Below are 20584 nucleotides of genomic sequence, written 5' to 3' on the forward strand. Positions count from 1 at the left end.
AACCCCAGCCTCACCACTCAAACATCCCCTCATTCGTCTCTCCCGTCTCCCTGGTTCAATGTCTTGTTTCCCCCACATCACCCTTCTCCTTTGTAGGGTTTTACTAATAATCAAATATGTGTTTATTCCAATCAGGTGATTAATTGCTGGCCCTCCCTCCCGCTGTAGCACAGGTTGGAAGTGCTTACAATCACACAGTGACAGCCAGCTGAGCGATGCTATCTGGGGGCCTCGCATGACCCCGTATGACTCGGCTGCATTTGTTGTCGGCTCATCCTGACTGATGCAGCTTTAACAGAGAGCAGAGGCACACCACAACATCACAGCTTCTCCAAATAGCATCCCCCACAAGCTGCTGACAGCCTGACACCACAATATCTTCCATGTCCAGCTTTCAAAATATTCATTTCATCGCAAAGTCTAGTCTTGGGATCATATTAGTTCATTCCAAGTCTTGCATTAGCTGTAGCTTTCCCCGAGGCACTGCGGAGTTATTTTGGTTTTTTGGACCAGTTCCATCTCCTCCGTTCTGGTGAGTTTGACAATACAATATGGAGAACAACTTAAGCTAAAGCAATTGACAGAGCCTGCTTTTTTTTTTTCTTTTCTTTTTCCTTATTGGGGGGGGGGGGGGGGATTTAATCTAATTACAATGCAAGATAGGCCATGTAGAGGTCAATAGCATGCAGCGATTACAGGGCGAATACATGGCAGCATTGAGCAGGAGTACAGCCCTCCGGAAAGTGAGACCTGCATCTGAACAGACAATCCAGATGGATGTTGATCCACTCGAAGTATACCAAAAGAAATTAAACCCTAAGCCGCATTCAGGAGCACTAGAGTAGAATAGGGAATCAAGATCAGTGTCTTTAATCAAAATAACAATGCTGTTTAATTCCGTGTTGATTAAATGCAGATTTTGTGGACTGAAGAGCAGTCCTCTTTATATCAGGGGACCTCCAGTCACGTAAACATCCACTCAGTGAATTTGTTCCGTGTTTAACCATGCATTAGTTCTCTTTTCTCAAACTGTCTGGTGTTGGTTTACACAGAAGGTCTGTCAGCTGAGGGGTAGTATCTTGCAAACAACTCCGCACGATTTCAAGTATTCAACATCCTCAAAGCGGGATTTCTCGGCAAATTGTTAAACACCTTCATAAGTGGGTTACATCCACATTCTTTTTTTAATGAAATGGCAGCAACGGCAAATTCTGAGCCCTAAATTTCACACAGTTTGTCTCCTGACTGGTCATTCTGCTTATTCCTCTCCTCTCTCCCTTCTTTAGTCCCTTTCCATCAATGTAATGAGCAAATCATGGCCACTAGGGAGAGATGTAGAGAGAAAAATTGGTCCCATTATGTGTCAAGCAGTGTGAAAAGAGCAGCTCTGTTGTCTGTCAACCCTAACCCCCAACTGTTCCTGGTCTTAACTTCCCACCAAACACAAAGAGGCCTTTTCCCACACATAGATCTGCTTATTATTTCCCTGTCTTTTAACTAAAAAGCCCATTATAGGAAATGCCAGGACAGCCGTGCCCTTTTCTGCTCCGGCTCTGCCACTGCTCAGACAAGAGAACAATGGACACAGTAACATGCGCTGATTCAGGGTGATTTAGAGTGACTGCTCTTAAACCTGACTTATAGAGTACAGTAATTATAAGGGGTGAAAGGAGGGGCTGTAAAGGATGCATTGGATAGGAGGGGGGCCTGTGCAGGAAGGTTGTTGTCATTTGGCAGCCAGTCCGGTTGGAGAGAGAAACGGCTGCTGGAGCCAGAGCCCGGGTGGCGGAACATTTATCAACCAGTCATCACAGTGATTCACATGATGCAGCAGGGAACCATTATTTTACCAGTCCGGGCTCTCAAACCAACCTGCTGGTGGAGAGGATGATGATAGCTATGAGCTTTATGAGCGCTGAAACCGACACATACAGCAATTGTTTGAGTAGAATACTTTGGAAAGGCCTATCTCTTTCCGCACAATTGCGTGGATCCGGCGTATTTTACCAGAATTGAACAATTGAGCCCGACACGGTGGCATATGGTGTTTCTTTTTCTCAGAAGCAGACCACCGAGATGCCTCAGGAAGGGACGGACAAACATGTTGTCCCTGTACTTGGAGGGGGTAGTAACTAGCACTGAATACATAAAAGATCACAAATAAATAGACCATCCACCTGCTGTGGCACCGGGCAGATCAGAAGGATTTGACGCAGTTTTGCATTCGCAGGCCTGCCTGTACAAGCGAGTACAGCATAAGCAAATAAACTCCTAACTGAATAGGGAATAGGGGAAAGCGACGAGGCAGACTTTTGATAGCCTCCTCATAATAACTATGATAAAAATGCTATTCTTCCATTCATTCTCTCCCCTCACTTCCTCTTTACCAGCTTTCCCTTTTGGCTTGTGCGGGAGGCACATCGCTGTAATATACACACATTTTCATCCCATCTTTTTTTGTGAAAGACCTGCAGGAGAGACAGAGAGAGAGAGAGAAAGAAAGAGAGAGCAGTGGGGACTGTTTATTTAGTCAGATGGTCTAACGTGTGTGGAATAGATTTGAGCTGATGAGGAAGCTGTCTGCACAGTGGCAGTTGGCATCCGTAATTGAGTGAATGATGCCGTCTCAGAAGCTGCTCCGTCCATTTCCTACGGAGGTAACAAGGAAGTCATGCTGTATCCAGCGTGGCACATTGACAGTCTGAACACATATGAATCATTATCACTAATTCGTTTTGTAAAAACCAACGTTAGAACGTGTCTAAATTCATCATTTTGGTGAAATACCAGATTGCAGACCGAACTGGTCGCCTGAGGTCGAGCAAAAAAAAAAAAAAGATAGTCGTGCAGCAAGTAGTTCTGTAAGTTTCCAGTCATAAGTCATAAGTGTTGGACAGTTACAATTTCTAATCTGATCAGGGAAGGACAACGAGGCAAAATACAAGGCAAGCCGTCCAAAAGCTCGATGGACAGACATATGGCTGTCTGCAGTATCTGCTCAAAATCTGGTACCAATCCATCAAGTCGATGCTGAGATATTTCACAAATTCAAAAACTCTGCCCTGCTGTCACTGAAGGACAAGTAAAGGGATTTCAAGTGGTTATTATTCTGTCGGCTCGGACTGTTTGCACAAAATTTCATGGCAGACAAAATCCAGGAGAACAACATGAAGCGATGCACATCATGCTATGGAAATCCTTTGCTCTATGTGTCGACCAGGCGCCGGGCATGAAATTTTGCACTTCATATCAAAATAAAAAGCAAATGTGGTGCGAAAGGCCTGGAGTCTGAGTGATTTCAGGCATGGCCTAAGTGAATGTTGGTCTTTTGATTATCACTAATCTCCTCACTGCCTTTTAGATTATTCACCCGTGCTAAAACATGTTTTCCCGAGATGGCTGCTCCCGAGTTTCATGTCTGTCTTGTGTGTGTGTTTTTTTTTTTTTTTCCCCTTCTGCCTCCTCTTGCTTCACATCTCTCTGCCATTCATTGTCACTGTGAAAAGGTGTGTGACTTCCAAGTAGAGCAGAGCCCATTATCGTAAATAGGCCAATAAGTAACTTCACACAACGTGTCCCGAAAGCTGGCGCACTCTATATGCAAAGCAGAACCGCACTGTTAAAGAAACTGGCGCCAAGTGATTATATTTGTAATTTAATTTCCTTGGTCTCACTCAGATAAGAGAAGGGAGAGGATACAGTTGGCCAGGAATGAATAGAGTGAGGAGAATGTGGCTACAGCTTCATTGTCTGAACTGAGACGTCCAAAACGACACCACTTATGAACGAGGGTCCCGGCAGGGGGACGGAGTATACGCAGAAGAACCCACAAGTCGAAATCCAATGACACAAAAAAACAATGTTAATGCCAAGGACTTTAGAGAAAAGTTGAATAATGCAGAAACACCTGCACCCGCAAATCCAGTGTACGAATTTAAGTGCAGAGTATACAAGAGACTCTTTTTCTCTGATCCCAAGCTCTGTCGGTCTGTTTATCCTCGACACACTCAGTTCTGCTAAACAAATGTAATCAGCAGGGTGGTCTGGGTGGGGTGTCAGTCACAGAGACTATTGGCTCATTTCAGATTCTTCCCGCGAGATGAACTGAGTCAGTACAAGAAAAAAAATGAGTGAAGGACACAAAGAGTACTCTCCTGATTCCCCCCCCCCTCCTTTTTTTTATATATCCCTGAGATTGTACTGCAGACATCAAATTTCCTGACTTTTCCATTTTCATAGAGTGTCCACTTATACTGATGACAATGCAGTGGAGGGTACAATACCGCAGTGGTCAAACTCTGATTTGGCCGACGTCAGGCCGTTCAGGGCGACGGAGAGTCGTCGGTGAGAGATGGAAAGAGAGAGGAACAGTACAAAGTTCATCAAAATCTGACACTACACGAAGCGCCGCAGAGTACAGGGACAGTGTGAAACTATTTTGTGACATCTCAAATCCCCCCCCCCCCCCCCCCCCCCCCCCCTTTGTTCTCTTCTCCTCTGATCTTTCTGTCTGTTTCTCCCCTGCTGTCTTGTCTTTCTGTGTATTTCCTCAGTGTCTTCACTTTGAACCCAATAGCATTAACCTGTCAGGAAATTTACAAATGTTCTGAGTGAATTATGTAAACCACTGAGAAATAAAACTGCAAAAAAAGAAGAAAAAAAAAGCATGGAGTTCTTGCTTTATTTCATAATTCATCACGCTCCCACATCGAGCCAAATAAAACTTGACTTATTAAGTAGTCCGGCACATTCTGGCTCAAAATTCTCTGAAATATGCTCGAGAATATTAATCACACTTTGTCCACCTCACAAATATAAAAAAAAACAAACGCAGGCGTACACAAACACACACGCATATGCATACAGTACATGCCCAGACTTTTTGTGATTTCATTACTCATCAAATGAAAGCAGCCTCTCCTCCATTTTCCCAGATGCTGCTGCAAGACGCGCAGCTATAGATGTTACACCAGCACCATCAAAAGGCAAAAGAAGAAACAACAGCTTCTGGCTTGTCTTTCTCTCTTGTTTCTTTCACTTCAAAATACAAACTTACGGCTCTTAAAACACCATGAACAAAGCTTTACCCTGACACCATGCAACTGTATTTATTTATCTCCTTAAACAGACACGCACGAGCGTAGTTCACAGGGCGGGAAGGCATCGTGGCGCTGCAGCATAATTAGTAGGACATGGTTGTATAATTGGTTTCTAATTCAAATGAAGAGCCGCGCCGTAGCCCAGGTTGTGTTCGACACATGCTGCTCGCCACAGCCAGGAAGCACTCAATCTTCGTGCCATCTCCTGATTGATGTCTCTGTAGCAAATGCCCTTCAACAATCGGCCGCCACCATCTCTGTGTGTCTATCAGGCCACCGGTCTATCTGTGTGTAACATCTTCCACCATTCATCTGTCATTTCTCCCTTTGTGCCAGACTGTCTCACTATCTCTGTATTTTTATCTCCATATTGATTTGGCCTGGCCGTTCTCTAAAGACATTCTCAACCTTTGGTCTGCTCCTTTGAGGCGGGTGAAAGAGCAGCGTTTGTGGTCGCCGAAGGTGAATAGGGGAGGGTTTGTTTATGAGATACTGGCAGCCATAAAGAGATGAGAAAAAAAAAGTGCTGTGTGCTTTTAAGGGCCCCAAACAGAAACTTCCAAGGGAGATAAAGAAAACTTAAGATAAAAGCGAAAATTGATTTCAAAACTACTTTTATTTAGGAAAGAAAATTAGCTACCAGCGTTCTCATTTTGTCAAATTAGATTTACAAATGATTCCTCTGAAAATGACAGTGGGAATCAAATGAGCTGCCGCTGAGAGGCCCAGCTGGATACAAGAGGTCAAAGTCAACTGAATGAATTTGAAGTTTCAATGAGGAAGGTCTTTCGAGCAATTGTGTTCATGGATCGCATGCTGATGCAACACGACCTTCAAGGACATTCTCCTCATTTACACAGCAATTAAACACTACCCTGTTGGTAAATTGAAAAAGAGACAAAAATCCTCTGTGGATTTAATAACAAACTCATTACCAGGGCCCAACAGGGCGGAACTGCCTTTTAATTAGAGCAACACCTGATTAACGCCCAATTAACAGAGCCAGAGCCACTTAATTCTCCCCCACTTTGGCAGGTTGAGAACATAAACATAAGCAGCCCAGCAACAGAGTGCTTCCTGTTCTCCTGGGAAGGTGTGAGAGAAAAGTAAATAAGGACTTTGGAGACGGTCTGTTGTCTGGAGGGCTACATGCGCTGCAGAATCGGTGACCGTATGCTAGGAATGCATGAGGTGAGGTTTTTTTTTTTTTTTTTTTGAAGAAAGAGACAGATGTAGGGCTGGCTGACAAAAACTGTGCTTCAGTACACACACACACACACACACACACACACACACACACAAAGTCCTAGTGGGCTGGTGGTGGGTAACTTTCCAAACAGTGAACAGTGTTCAGCTGCACAATGTGGATTCTTCCTAAAATTCTGTTTCCTAAACAGTTTAAACCTTTGTAGAAGAAAATAGATGCATCGATTTCATAAATTGAAAAAAGTTTGAAATGATTTTCAAATTGAAATCAGTCTGCAATGCTTTTTTTTTGTCTTCTCGGTTTGTGAAGAAATTCTGCAGGTCGTTGCTCCAAGCATCGCTGAGGTTAACCACAGACGTTCTGGAGATAACGGCTTGATGGAGTTCCTCTGTCACTTCCAGGAAACACAGACATACTTCAGACGTACAACTGATCCACCGTTTTTGAAAGAAGTTATTAGTTTAGCTGCTCAGAGAGGAAAATGGAAGTTTGTCCCTAACTTTTTTCCAACTGTATGTATGCATATGATTGTGTTTGGAAAAAAAAAAAGTCTTTTCAGTTTAATCAACATGTGTTTTATGTAGGTCAATAGATTTCACTAATATGTTTTTCAGCAGTCTGAAAAACTCACACTCACAGTGCTGGTGGTTGTCACGCAATTAGGAGCATTTTGAATATTACTGTCTTTCTGAAGCACATTTGGACATTGTGATTGAAAGATGATATTAACTCAGAGTTTTCTCGCTTGGCGGTAGCACACAAGCTGTTTCCTGTATGGATATGTTTTCCTCTTTGGTAATGTAGTCACTTGGTTGAACTGCAGGTGAACTATTGAGCAGCATAAATCCAAAGTTCATGCACTCAGACTAATTTATTCATTCGCCATTTCCTGCAGAGTGCTGCAGACCTGAAAAAGACCCTTTTTTTTCAGTGATGAAAGCTTTGCATACTATTAGCAGCATCCTTATTAGTGTCTTCAGGGGCTTTTTTAAAGTTGTTGGGCTGCATGTGGTGTGGTGGTCGACACTCCCACCTCACCGCAAAAATCCCCTGGTCTGAGTCTGTTCAAAATTAAGTATTCAAGATGAAAGAAATGCTCGACCTAAATATTTATAAATATGAGTGTGCTGTCAGCGCAGGTAATGCAAATCCAAACTGTGATACTCATATAGAAATGAGACCGTTCATAGTGACATGGTGATACTTTCAATCTCTTAGATGCAGTGAAATAACATTTTAATGATAAGTAACCTATAATTACAGGTAGAAAAACTGAAAATACTATTATATCTCTTGTTTGTTGAATTATAATTAATACAAGTAAAAGTACTGTGGTTTCAGAAAGGTTTACTGCATTGTCAGGCATTTGGTTCACATCTGCACTTCTTAGACAAATAAAACACAACAAAGCAATTTGTTTTCTAAACAGATGTAGCTCACTGAGAGGAAATGTTCTCTGTTTAAAGAATAAACTCATTGCCTACCAAAAGGTAGATAAAAACGATGTAGATTAGTGAGTGAAAGTACAAGCACCCCTCTTAAATCCAGACATTCTCAAGCTTCTCAAGCTTCTACAAATATGGACAAAAACATAAATAAATGTGACAATAATATTCAGTCTCAAGGATGATATCAACAAAATAGGAAAATAAAACAAACTGACATCAGCTGTGGAGAAGTTCAGGGAAACTAGCAGCAAGACATCTCAGTCCATGTTTTCTTTTTTGTCTTGAGAACAGTTTGAAGTCTCTCATGATCATCACAAGGTGGCACTATTCTAACATTCATGAAGCGCACTGCAGCGCCTTCATGAAGGAAGACAGTCAGTGTTGTTTGATAGTGTTTTGTATGTCGGTGTTCATCTATTCCCAGCTGAGAATAAAACCAGACAAAAGATATCACATGTTTACAGTTAGGACCTCACATTCGATGCCCAATCGTCTCGCGGCACCGCTGGGCCCCACAGCATTTTCATTTCAATCCAAAATGGAAAAATAAAGCGGGGAATAGCCACAACAGTCAGTCATGCACGAAGCTGAGGCCTTCAATTCCTTTGCCCTTTAGGATTCAGATTGAGTCCGTGTGCATCAGCGTGCAACTCGAACACGTACTTTCATTTTCTCCGCCGTGTCCTTATTCCTGAACTCTTGCTCAAGGTGACGACATATACCTCTTTAAAGCCAAGTCGCTTCCAAGGTTGGCGGAGAAGTAACTGTCGCTGAAAGACCGCTTCGCAGCTTTAAGTTGAGAGGAAATCCTCCATGACTCCACGGCTTTTTCCAAGTCTGGCAGGATGTCCGGTACGATAATTTGCTCCGCAATGAAGACGGCCAGCTCCACGATCAGGAGTAATGTCCAACCTACAGCTCCCAGCCAGTACGAGGAGCCCAAGCTGGAGAAGTCCTGGCTGATTTCTGTCCGGTGCTGATAGGTGAAAAAAGCCCAGCATAGGAGGAAGAAGAAACCTGGAGACGGAAGAGGAGGAAATGAGTCACATCAAGTGTCACCGACTCCAATAAAAAAAAGTCATTAAGATCAATTATTTCATGCGAGGGCCGCCACAGAAGCGCTTGCCCGATCACGAACTTCAATTCCTAGGAAAGTGATAAAGTCCCTTGCTGGAGGGCATGTTAATGACGAGCGCATGAGGAATTCATGTAGGTGTGAGTTTGACACAAACAATCCTCCCAACGGAGGTTAGATTAGCATGAGTGTATTTTTACCGCTTTACTGTGTGTGTAGAGGATTGTTCCATACCTGTGGAGGCCATGGTGAGCAGCAGCAGCGTGGTGGGGTAGAGGGCCTGCCCAGCCATCAGCAGAGAGCGGGTGTTGGAGTAGGACCGCACCGTCTGAGACGTCCAGCAGAAGGCAAACACCAGGCACAGGACGCCGGTGCTCACGGCCAGCAGGACGGAGACAACGGCAAACACTCGTTCCGCTTCCAGAGCTGCAGAATGAATCGATTACAATCACTTTTTACATTATATCTGCGGGGAAATCAGCAGTAATAAACCACCACACAGATCTAAGAGTTCATGAACTCAGTGTGTGTTTTCTTTCTCTGCCTGACATTCTGAAAGTGAAATGAAAGAAACGCCAGAAACACCAGAAGCAGTGAAACTTTGAAAAGTGAGTTCAGGGGTTTTCTAGGTGGAGAAGGGACTTCCCCACAGAATTTCAACCATGATGCTATTATTAATGGTCATTGGGATCCACAGCCAAGAGAAAAGGAAAGCACGAATTTGTCTGAGTCTGTGTTGAGAGTCGGGTGCTGGGCTTTTCTAGTCGCTCAGTTTCTTTTCACAGTCCAAAATCTGTATTAGAATTTAACCAATGACTCCAAATTAGCCATAAATGTGAGGAGGTGAAGTTGTACGTCTCTTTTTGTTATCCTTGTAATGGACTGGAAACTCTGTCAGCTGGGATTCACAGAGTTTAATGGTTTCATATAGAATGTGGATCCATAAAAGGACATTCTCTCTTTTAAACTTGCAACAAATTCAATTATTCAACTGTGATTTATTAAAATATTTTACTGTTTTACCCTGGAAAAATGTCTCCCTCAGACCCCCACATTATTTCTCTGGTGCCCCCCAGGGGAGGCCAGAGCCACAGTTTATGAATAAAATACTGGCAAGTACATTTTATGCATATTTGATAACTCCGTTGTACTTTGCGTACTGCCTTATCATCCTTGGTGGAACATTTTCTGCAGATGCGCTTATTCATCTTTATTCAGCCAGTGATGATTAATTTAAATTTTATTGTGCTTATTGCTAACCAAGCTGCCCAAACATGTCTCCATCAATTACCATTCAACTTGCAGTGAACTCTGTTAGATTTTATTATCATACAACATAAAAACTGTTTTTCGTGCTTCCTCCCTGAAACATCGTATCTTGTCATTCACTAGTTTTCAATTATTTTTATCTGTTGGGAAAGTGATTTACTTTTGTCCTTTTTCTTTAAATTATGGAGGATATAATCCAGTAAAACTCTCTGGAAAAAAAGCCTTCAATCCTCATGCGAGTGAGTGGTTATCTTTTTCATGTACGGTACATCTGCAAATATATAGGGCAGAGGGAGTTTTATACTTGATTAGATTCCTGCTGAAAATGAAAGAAAAAATATCACCCAGAGAGCTGCTTTTATGGGGTAATGACAAGAAGAAGACATAACTGACAGAGACTCGGTTTCGGGATTGCAGTGTATTTGCCTTCAGCCAAGTGTAAGAGCTTCAACAGAAGAATGTAAATCTGAGAGACAGGAGCAAGCTCAAACTTGTTTACTACTGCTGGGAAGCTCTTCTGCAACCCAGCGTTTTGTCATGTGTTCCTTTTAATATTGATCCCCCTCCAGAGATCCAGAGAAATAAGCAGTTTGATTCCTAGCAGATCCTGTGCCTTATCAAAACAGCCTTATTAAACATGCTGCCTTCCCTCACACATATTAATTCAGTCGAGCGACAGCTCCAGACTGATCACACGCCTTATTTGTTGACTTGCAGAGAGATGCCGGAGAGATGAATGCAGCTGTTTTTTTCCCCCTCACCATTCAAGACAAAATCCTCCTTGCGGTTGGTCTGCTCGGTTCTGGTGTTGTTCCACTCAGCCCACAGCCCCCTGCCGTTCAGCCAGAAGGGGGTCCAGACTGCGTAGCACACACACAGACACCCTGCTAATCCCAGACAGGACTGAGCAAACCTGAAGCGACTGATGGAGTCATCCAGCTCGACAAACTTCATCTCTGCACCCCTGGGAGAGCAAGACAGAGAGAGGCGAGGGCTGGAATTAGATGATTTACAGAAGGAAAATGATCTCCTAAATTTATTATTCACATCATCATCATCAGGATTGAGGCTATAGAATTGTAATTGAAGCACATTCTTACCTTTTTTTCCTTGAAGTTGAGTTGAGCCGATATGAAGTTTTCCTTTGATTAATGCGTCCAAGTTCAACCAGATCTACTGTAACAATACAGTGCAAACCATTTCAACAGCCTGACACAATGTTGCTTCATGATCACAAACACTCCTCCAAAAGTCAGACCCTCGGTGTAACCCCGCCTCTGCTGCAGTGGAAACTCCCCCGGCTTGGGGTAAATATTTCCCCTTCTACTCTCCACTGTGACGCACCAAAGAAAGCGAAAGCTGCAGCAACGACTATTTGATATTTGAGGAAGCAGAAGTTTGTGTTTGCTGACAGGGAGTTTCATAAAATATCTCAACACGAACTGGAAGTTAAACTGTCAAAAGACGAATGATCAGTTTACAGTTTAGCGTAATGCATTACAAAGACATCTGTTAATGTCAAGTAGGAGCGATGTGTGGGAGAAGGGGGGGGGGAGGGGTCACTGGTTGATTATGCACGACTGAACATGGAAATCCCACTCACACTTTTTGCACACTGAAGTGCAATATGTTGTGGGTGATAGTGTTTTTGACCTCAGATATCTCCTCTACTCGTCAGAATACCACCACCTGAACCATTCCCCCCCCACACACACACACACACACACACATTTTCCTTCCATGCAACGGAACAGCAGCCCACAGACCACCCAAACAACCAAAGGCTTTCATGAACATCGCTATAAAAATTCCTTCGGAACAAGTTTCCTATAAAAAAAATAACAGTGCGATAATGCTTTTCCTATAAAACAAAATGAATGAAAGGCAAACGGAATAATAGAGAACTTTATTCATAGTTCAGTGAAGTACTACATTCTGATAAAACAAACCGAATATGACTGAATACTCGGTAAAACTGTACAATTCATAAGGTTGGCGACCTACAGGATTTCAGAGTACAACACCGGCTGATTTATATTTGGCATACAGTTCAAGTAAATAAAGTTATTTGTAATTCTACATTCCAAAAGCAAGATCCCAACGATAAGGCCTCAAGATGTGTAAAAGTTCATCAAATGTCATATGGTTCTTCACATGGTTCTCTTGCATTTCCACACATCAAAAACAAGTCCCTTACTTTAACTGCTGTCAGGCGTTTGTGTTCAGCTTTTAACCAGAGTTGCAGTGGAGCAAGCGGGACGCTGAAGTGCTGCCTTTCAAAGCCTGGCAGCTACATCCATGCCCATTTATCCTAAGCTTACTTTCTGGCTCTTTGCAGCAGAGCCTTGAATACGTCGAGAATTTCTGGGTCCTCCCCGGCAGGCAGCTCCGGAGTGTTTTTCTCCAGCCAATCGGAGGAGCCGATCTGATGCCTGAGAGTACCAATCAACGAGGCCAGACCCTCCGCAGGCTTAGAGGCTTGGCAGTCCAGCGACGCAAACTCCTCGGTGGCAGGAACAGGACTCTCCTTCTCCTTCGGCCAGGATGACGAGTTGCCGTTGGGCGTCGACGCCGCGTTGACAGTCGCGGCATTGTCTGAATCGGCACTGTCCTCTTTCACGGACTTCGAGCCGTCCTCAACTGCCTCTTTGATGGAGAGTGAATCAGAGCCTGTCTGTTTTGCCTCGGCCTCTTTCAGAGCCTCCTTAATTCGCTTCAGGCCTGAAATCACACAGAACATTACCATAAAACTTCCAGTAACTGTTACCCAGTCGATACCAGTTCCCAATAAAGGGTAGAAAATTACCTGGAACAACAAAAACTGATACTTTAACTAATGGATTAATGCTTGATCTGATGAATTTCTGATGTAATGCTGAAAAATTAAAATGAATACTAAAAGCATCAACTTTTCAGCGCATGAATTTATGAGAAAAAAAGCAATGAAAGAATAAAAGGAAGATCTTCTACAGAAGTCCTTGATCAATACAAAACTACTGCCATCAGGTAGGAGAAATTCTTTACCTCTGTGTGGATATAACAGATATAAACACTTATATATCTCCCAGTTAATAAAATTGAACACAGTGTGAGATGCCACACACTGCACTTCTCTAAGTGCAATAGATTTTTGCTTATATGGTATTTCTTGCAAATAAAGTAAACCTTCAAACTCCATTTATAGGGAATATAAACAGCAGTTGATGCACCATATGTATAAACACTTATTGATCACTTCAGCCGGTTTATTTCACGACGGTCAAGTATGAAAGCTACACCGTAAATTCTGCCTTAAGTTGCAATTCACACTGGTCTTAAAACTCGGCTGCGCTAATTCAGTGTAATACTTTGGCCGGACCACTAAAATAAAACGAAATATCATGAACACCTCTCAATATAATGAAGCCGACTTCAGCAACACGACTTGAAAAATAAATCCACTTCTAAATTAAAAGCTCTTCAACGATTTTAAAAAGCACATATATTACAGACTATAGAGCAGAGCAGCTGCACTTATTCAAATCAGAACATACAAGAGGAACTAATGGAGTGGACATGTGTCTGTTAAAGAGCCAGACACAAGAATGCTTCTTCTTTTTCATTATTTTACCTTTTTTGCTTTCACTTGATTGAGAACCTTTAAGGAACTGGCGCCGGACTAGAATTTAAGAGCTGTAAAATTGATCTTCTCTATAGATTCAGCCTTGCGGCACAGTGTGCGGAGGCTGTTTCTTTTTATTTTTGATACCGTCTGTAAATCATCCATATAAATGTCCTGTGCTTAAAGCTTGCCGGAGAAATACAAGAAAAGTCTGCAGGTAAACGAATGTCACAGAGTTGTTTTGAGAAGCTGACTGGCTGCGATTAGAGCATCTTCACACTTTTCGCATCCTTCAAAGACAGGTAGAACAACTGCATGAGGGTGGAAAATGGTTTTAAAGAAATGTCAGTGTAGCGAATGTTGAAAGAGAGACTCACCAAGCTCAAGGTGATGGTGCTGATCTGCAAAGACGATGCGGAACCACCCAGGCGTGGAGCAGGAAAACGCCTGGCCGCAGCTCAGCATCACTTTGTGTCTTAGAAAACACCTCCACAGCGACAGCTCCTCCTCGAATGAGGACTCTCGCAGATACTACAAAAAAAAAACAATTTTGAAGGCGTGAGGAAAACACAGGGTTCGGGTGAATTTTCCCCCCAATGTGAGTTAAAACTGAAGGTGGGAGGTAAGTCATCAAGTTCTTACCTTTCTGAAGTCGGCCCAGAGATACATGGCGGCGGGACTGTTCAGGTAGGAGATGCCCATACTGAGCAACTCTCCGGTCACATAGCTGTGTGCGGCCTTCAGTCTGCGTCTGTTCACCGGCAAAAAGTCCTCACTGATCCAGTCTGCAATGAAGGAGGAATGTGAAAAAGATAGGAACTGATGGAGGAAAAAAAAAAAAAAATAGGGACACTAAAAACAACACATACTCAAACCGATCGCTTTGCGGTGTGTAACCCAGTTGGCCTGATGTTTGATTTCTTCCCCCAAGTTGTGTTAAAAATACCCAGCTTGGCTCGTACCTCTGTCTTTAAGCAGCTGTGCTACCTGGTGCTGGGTGGTCCCAGGAAGCCCGTGGAAGGAGCCCAGCTGTGCCAAAGCCTCCACCAGGTCTCTGTTCTCTGTGTACAGGGTGCCTATTCGGATCCCTGACATTGCAAAGTCCTAAAAGAAGCAAGATTGAATGAATCGGGGGGAAATAGAAGCGGGAAGGCAAACATTCGAGGGAGGGAAAAATCCTGGTGGTGTCAGCAGGGGTATAAAAAGATCGGCGCTCTCAGAGCGGAGCACAGAGCGTACCTTACTCATTCCCCACATTACATGTGTCCTCTGTGGGTCAGGCAGCCTGAAATAAGGGGGAGTCATTAGGAGACAAAGGGGAGTCTTCAGCCATAATTGTGATGATGAAGGGTCTAATGGAGTAATCGGGCTGAGGTGAGGTTCATTCACTACCTGTCTGCACCGAGGACACTGTGAAAGGTGACAGATTCATCAAAGACCGTCAGCATGTACACTTCATCAACGATGGCGTGGAGCTCATTTCTGCGGGAGGAAAAGACCGCATGAATACAGGCGCAGCATTAATAAGTCTCGCTTTATGTTTTTAATGACCGTTTACGGCAAAGAAATTGTGACACTAACGTCAAGTGACTCTTTGTACGTCTTATGTCAGTTTTAAAAGTGCTGTGGTTCATGGTTCCAATAGCTCAGAGCCCGGAGGCGTCTATAGAGGGAATCACTCTCGCAAGATCATTTAGAAAACAATAGATGATATGTGGGGGAGGGGGCTCCTTGGCACATGGCTGCACTTGACAATATGCTGATGGTTAAAAAGAGGTGATAACCCCCCCCCCCCCCCCCCAACAAGTCCGTTTGATATTCCACACACGGGACAGAGTCCTTGGCGGTAAAATAAAAGAGTTCACTGTAGGAACGACTTGGCAAGGTGCTTAAAGGAGCCACAGGACTGCAGACCGGGAGGAGTCCAGCGTCCAGCCCCGGTGAGAGATACTAGTGGGGAAAGGTACCTTTTGGCAAACTCCAAGAAGGCAGTCATGTCCTGCGGGGTGTAGATCTCGGCCAGCGGGTTGTGGGGGTTCATCAGGATAACGGCTCGGACATTTAACCCCTTCAAACACGGTTGGAACTGAGTAAAATGATGGACTGGATCCTCACAGTGATAAAGTTAAGCCATAAACCTTAAGGTAAACAGGAACACTGAAGGAATTTATTTGCGCCAAGAACATTTTCTGCAATGATTCTGTCTGTCCTTGAATATTTGTTAAAGAGAACGAGCGTGTGTGAAGTACCTCTTGCTTGGCCCTTCTCAGACCTTGTTCTAGTTTCTCCACAGTCAGGTGGAAAGGTCGACTTTCTTTGCCATTTGTCTATCAATAAACAAACAATAAACACATTCATTGAGATCTCAGAGTATTCTCTATGCTGGGTGTATAAAGTACAGCATTCTTACCTCACACTCAAGAGGAACGTGAAAGAGTTTTACTTCACTGTATAAACCCAGATCTTCAGTGATGACGCCATAGAAAGGAGTAGGAATGAGGATGGCATCTGCAACACAGAAAAATACATATAAAGCATGAACACATGTATTTATATATGTCAAAAGAATGTTTATCAGTCCATCACAGGGCAAACACAGAGATAAACAGCTACACAAATACAAAACAAATAGTTGATGCCAGAGAAGAACGGCCAGACAATATAAAGGCAACATTAACTCACGACTAGTCTCAAAAGTCATGATTTGCAAAACAGATCGAACAGAAGAATGAGGCTACAGTTCACTCAGGATTGACAGAATTAGACACTGAAAGAGCAGAGAAACACTGCCTGGTCAGTTAATTCCCAATTTTGACATCTTGGGAGGCAAAATCCAGAGAGACACGCCCTGGAAGGCGTGTGCCATGCCACACCTGATGGTCATGTAAATCATTGTACAAAAACATTGAGGAACTTCCTGTAATTTAAATGTCAATACTTACGTAGAACTGCATTGTTTTTCTAAATTTTTACATTGGTTTGTGAAATATACTCTCTGTATTTCAATTTTAAGTTAAAAAATTGAGTTACACATTTTGTGGTTTCCACAGTATAAGAAAATCTAACTTTTTCTAACTCTGATTGTTAGTGGTTTGGTGAGTCTGTTAGTTATTGTGCAAAACAGACAAAATATATTGCTTCTGAGAAGGTCCTCTGTGTAATCCTGATAAAGAATGTGAAATATATTTACACTGCCTGAGTAATTGTCGTACCTCCATAAGATGCTTTTTTTTTTTTTTTCTCCAAAAAACAGGCCAGAAAATGTGACTTGATTACCACACACCGGTGCACGCACATTTATATTCCTACAGCGGAATTATGGGTGTATTGTACGTGTGTGTAGAGTATGTCGGCGTGTTTATGAACCTACCTTTCGGGTCACAAATTACTGCAGCAATACACGAGAAGAGGGAAGAACAGCCATTCATCACCACAACCTGAACAAACACGCACATCCGCCGCGTTATTAAAGACCCAATTAGGACGCACAAGGAGGCCTGATAAATACGCCACAAATTCATCCAGCTCGTAAAACAACTATTCATTACCTCTGTAAATTAAGCTGGTCAACCCTTAAAACATTGTTTGTTCAGTTGTAGCATTTGGCATTTATATAATAGTGGGCTCATCAAATGAATTACTTTGGCCCTATTGTCTCCGCGTTTGATAGTGAAAGGCTGGGATTGAGAGCGCTGTCGGCAGGAATTAGTGCAACTGTATAAAACTGCGGAAGAAAAGCAATTATGCAATATGACGGACGTCAGTATCAATAAGAAGAGAACAACTTTCTTTTCACTACATAGATTCGAAAGGACAGGGACATTTTTTTTCCCTTGTCTTCTGTATTTGTGGAATAAAAGCTATTTAATTCATTATAAACAACCAGAAGACATGGTATGGGTTAACTACAATACTTTAAACTCTATTAAACAGAAAGAAAACAATTTCCACCCTGTACGTTATGCCAGTAAAATATATTGTTATAGTAAATCCACGTTGTAAAATGTGCTGAATTTCCCCTACTAAATTCTGGAAATATGGTAAACACTCCAAGAAAGAACTTTATACTAGTGCTTACAGCGCACACATTTCAATAGGAGTTATATATGTTATTAGTGTGTAGCCTTTTCCCCCAAACTCACATCGAAAGCTAGAATGTACTAACATGACTGTTTTCTTACTCCTGATATTCATTTCATTGATGCCGGGTTTCAGTAATTGCGGCCCTACTCACGTTGTCAGCATCCAGCGGGCGTGGGGAACGGCAGTAGTGACTCAGGAACTTTGCAACTTCCTCCCTCAGGCTGAAAAGATGACAATGGAATCACTGTCAGATGGCGAACCTCTATCCCAAATTGTTATTGTGTCTGTGTCGTTTTATTATGAGCTGCACGACAGTTGTAATTTGGAGAGAAATGCTCCAGTAAAGGTTGGCGTACAAACGGCGTCCCCTCCAGTCTGAATACTGCAGCAAGGATTCCTCCGCATACAGCATGTCAGGCTTGGTCAACTGGAGCAGAGGGAAGAATTCAAATGTTATTAGTGAAGGTATATTTATTGTATTTGACAAAAACACAAAATAACATATTAGAGAACATTGCACTTCACATTTTCACATCAGGATATGAGTAAAATATTGAGCGTACCCGTCTATGCAGTAGATCAAAGCAAAGTTTGTTCTCACTGGTACCCATGTTGATTATTCCCTGGAAAAAAAAAAAAAAAAAAACAGTCATGTGTTTTTAGAAATGTCAAATCATCTATGACTGACATTTCTAACAACAAGGATGGAGGCTTACATCAGGGTTGTCTGTGTCATGGTATTTGTCAATTCCATACTGGATGAAACCCTCCTGCAGAATGCCTTGATGCTGTCGAATGCTATTACCACGGTTGGACAGGTACACGCTTTGGCCAGGTGCCTTTGGGCCTCTCAGCGTTACCAGGAGATTTTCAGACGTTTTGGAGGTTGTGACAGACGCCGGCTGTGGCTCTTTTATCTCCTGAGCGGAAGCGGCCTGCGCCGCAGGACTTCCTGAAGGGGGCTTTGATGAAGATGACGAGGCGGACAGAGCAGCTGTGGTCATCTGCGGAGCTTGGGGTGAGACGGAGGGGTCGCACTGCGCTGCGGTCGGAGTGCCTTGTCTGACAGCGAACAGCGCGCCGGTGAGCATGCTGAACAGGCGGAGCTCGTGCTGGCGGTCCTGCTCGGCCCTCCTGTCCTCCCGCTGCTCCCTGCGCTCCTCGGCCTGCAGCTCCCTCTCCAGTCGCTCCTCCTCCAGGGAGAGGAGCCGCTCCTCCGCAGACTGCTGCCAGCTCAGGAAGCTGGCCAAGGCTTTGTCCAGGCTCTGCTGACCGCCGTATCTGCAGCCCCTGTGGCCCCAGGATGCCATTCCGCCCCGCCGTCGCTTCCTCTGTCTCAGGGAGGCTGGACGCTCCCTGACGGGCTGGTCGGCTGTGTTCTGTGATGATGGACCTCCACCTGCCTGGCAGGGAGCCGCCCCAGAACCAGCAACGTTTAGGTCACTGAAACCTGAAAATACAAAGCAAAGAAAATACTTTTTAACAATTTTTTATGTTTAGGTAATCTAAAATGATTAATATAGAGATAATAGGATTTGGACTGACAACCTGAAGGGGAGATCCTAGGATTTGTGGAGCTCCCCGCCTGGCCCAGTGTGTCCTCTGTGTCCTGATCGTCTCCTGATCCATAGTACATCTCAGGAGGAGCAACCCCGGAGTTCAGCATGCTTTCATCCACATTTTCACATTTGATATCCAGCTGTTCCCCGGGTTTAGGCGGCTGGCCGAACAAAAATCCACCTGAGGACGTGGGGCCAAAGGAGCCCACCGGGACGCCCTGCAGGTATGCCTCCTGTGCCCCGGAGCTCTGGAACACCTGTTGAGCGATGACAGCTCCGCCCAGGGAGGAGTAAGTGATGGCCGGGCGGTTCGCCAGCACCCGGTCCATCACGTCGTAAAACTTCCACGACCTCAGCTTGTGGTTGTCCTTGATGCGTCGGTACTCCAGCTTCATCTTCTTGATCTTCTCCCTGCACTGGTCGCCCGTGCGGTAGATGCCCTTTTCGCGCAACACGTGCGCAATCCGGTCGAAGACGCGCTGGTTGCGCAGCGAGCTCTCCAGCTCGATCTGGACCGACTCGTCCGACCACAGCTGGAGCAGCTCCACGATCTCCGAGTCGGTCCAGTTGCTGCCTCGCTCGTGCCTCCTCCCGCAAAAGTCCATCATCTTAGTTGCAGGGCGTTAATCTGCAGCACAGGACGAGACGCCACACTGAGAAAAACGAGCACAACACCGCTGTCATCTCCAACTTCCAGAGCCCAAACAAACACGGGGCTCTCCATGCACTTCTAATTTGTAGAATGCATTAGTTTGAGGCGGCACAAATTGTATATTTCACCCTGTTGTGTTCGCTCACCGTAAAAATAAAGTGTAGCTCTTCGGACACACACTGTTGTGGAGCTGTCACCCTCTCGTGACATCCGCGCAGGTCGACACATGTCACGGTCTGGACGGGTTTAGGACGGGACGGTTCTGCCCAGCCTGTGCTGAAATAAATGTCTCTGTTTCAACAGCAACATTTGTCATAACTTGGAACAAATCGGGGATTATGCGCGCTCCGAAAACATCTACATCCGGGTTGACGGCACATGCGTGCTGTCCTTATTCCGGGATAACTTTGGTCCGTGTTAACGGAGGAGCCTCGGAAAGCGAGCTTGTTCGCATTGGTGCCAGGCTGTAACAGGGTAGACACAACCATGCGAGTCAGACTGGGGCTGGAGAGCTGCGCTATGGCCCCCTCTACCGTGCGGCATGCTTATCTGCGGGCGCGCATGTAAGTGCAGCCTGCGTCCACTAGATGG

General features: G+C 44.1%; 2 protein-coding genes across 3 annotated transcripts; both read right to left on the minus strand.

Moving 5' to 3' along the window:
• Window positions 1–7642: 7642 nt before the first annotated feature.
• Window positions 7643–11337, minus strand: LOC115392013 (uncharacterized). Its single transcript, XM_030096495.1, has 4 exons — window positions 11199–11337; window positions 10860–11062; window positions 9064–9255; window positions 7643–8771 (listed from the first exon to the last, which is right to left on the minus strand). The coding sequence occupies exons 2-4, from the start codon at window positions 11050–11052 to the stop codon at window positions 8458–8460; spliced, it is 699 nt and encodes a 232-aa protein (XP_029952355.1). The 5' UTR covers window positions 11053–11062; window positions 11199–11337; the 3' UTR covers window positions 7643–8457.
• A 666-nt stretch (window positions 11338–12003) lies between these two features.
• Window positions 12004–20342, minus strand: accs (1-aminocyclopropane-1-carboxylate synthase homolog (Arabidopsis)(non-functional)). Of its 2 annotated transcripts, none has more exons than XM_030097054.1 (16): window positions 20140–20342; window positions 19331–19969; window positions 18499–19232; window positions 18346–18405; window positions 18139–18209; window positions 17934–18003; window positions 17070–17136; window positions 16110–16207; window positions 15949–16026; window positions 15667–15767; window positions 15092–15181; window positions 14939–14984; window positions 14662–14803; window positions 14342–14484; window positions 14077–14230; window positions 12004–12819 (listed from the first exon to the last, which is right to left on the minus strand). In XM_030097054.1, the coding sequence occupies exons 2-16, from the start codon at window positions 19947–19949 to the stop codon at window positions 12416–12418; spliced, it is 2877 nt and encodes a 958-aa protein (XP_029952914.1). In that variant the 5' UTR covers window positions 19950–19969; window positions 20140–20342; the 3' UTR covers window positions 12004–12415. The 2 variants fall into 2 exon arrangements, with proteins under 2 accessions (XP_029952914.1, XP_029952915.1); XM_030097055.1 differs by having other exon boundaries at window positions 19331–19994.
• Between the last annotated feature and the right edge of the window lie 242 nt (window positions 20343–20584).

Source organism: Salarias fasciatus, chromosome 7, assembly GCF_902148845.1.
Source record: "Salarias fasciatus chromosome 7, fSalaFa1.1, whole genome shotgun sequence".
Taxonomy (NCBI): domain Eukaryota; kingdom Metazoa; phylum Chordata; class Actinopteri; order Blenniiformes; family Blenniidae; genus Salarias; species Salarias fasciatus.

Excerpts from the sequence above, each read along its gene's own strand:
- accs (XM_030097054.1), bottom strand. The coding sequence starts at position 19,949 with ATGATGGACTTTTGCGGGAGGAGGCACGAGCGAGGCAGCAACTGGACC. Across the intron at positions 18,210-18,345 it reads TTGATCTACTGCATAGACGG|TTGACCAAGCCTGACATGCT; the intron begins GTACGCTCAATA and ends CCTCTGCTCCAG. Across the intron at positions 16,027-16,109 it reads ACGTTCCTCTTGAGTGTGAG|ACAAATGGCAAAGAAAGTCG; the intron begins GTAAGAATGCTG and ends GTTTATTGATAG.
- LOC115392013 (XM_030096495.1), bottom strand. The coding sequence starts at position 11,052 with ATGAAGTTTGTCGAGCTGGATGACTCCATCAGTCGCTTCAGGTTTGCT. Across the intron at positions 9,256-10,859 it reads GGAGGATTTTGTCTTGAATG|CTCTGGAAGCGGAACGAGTG; the intron begins GTGAGGGGGAAA and ends TTCATTCTGCAG. Across the intron at positions 8,772-9,063 it reads GCTCACCATGGCCTCCACAG|GTTTCTTCTTCCTCCTATGC; the intron begins GTATGGAACAAT and ends TTCCGTCTCCAG.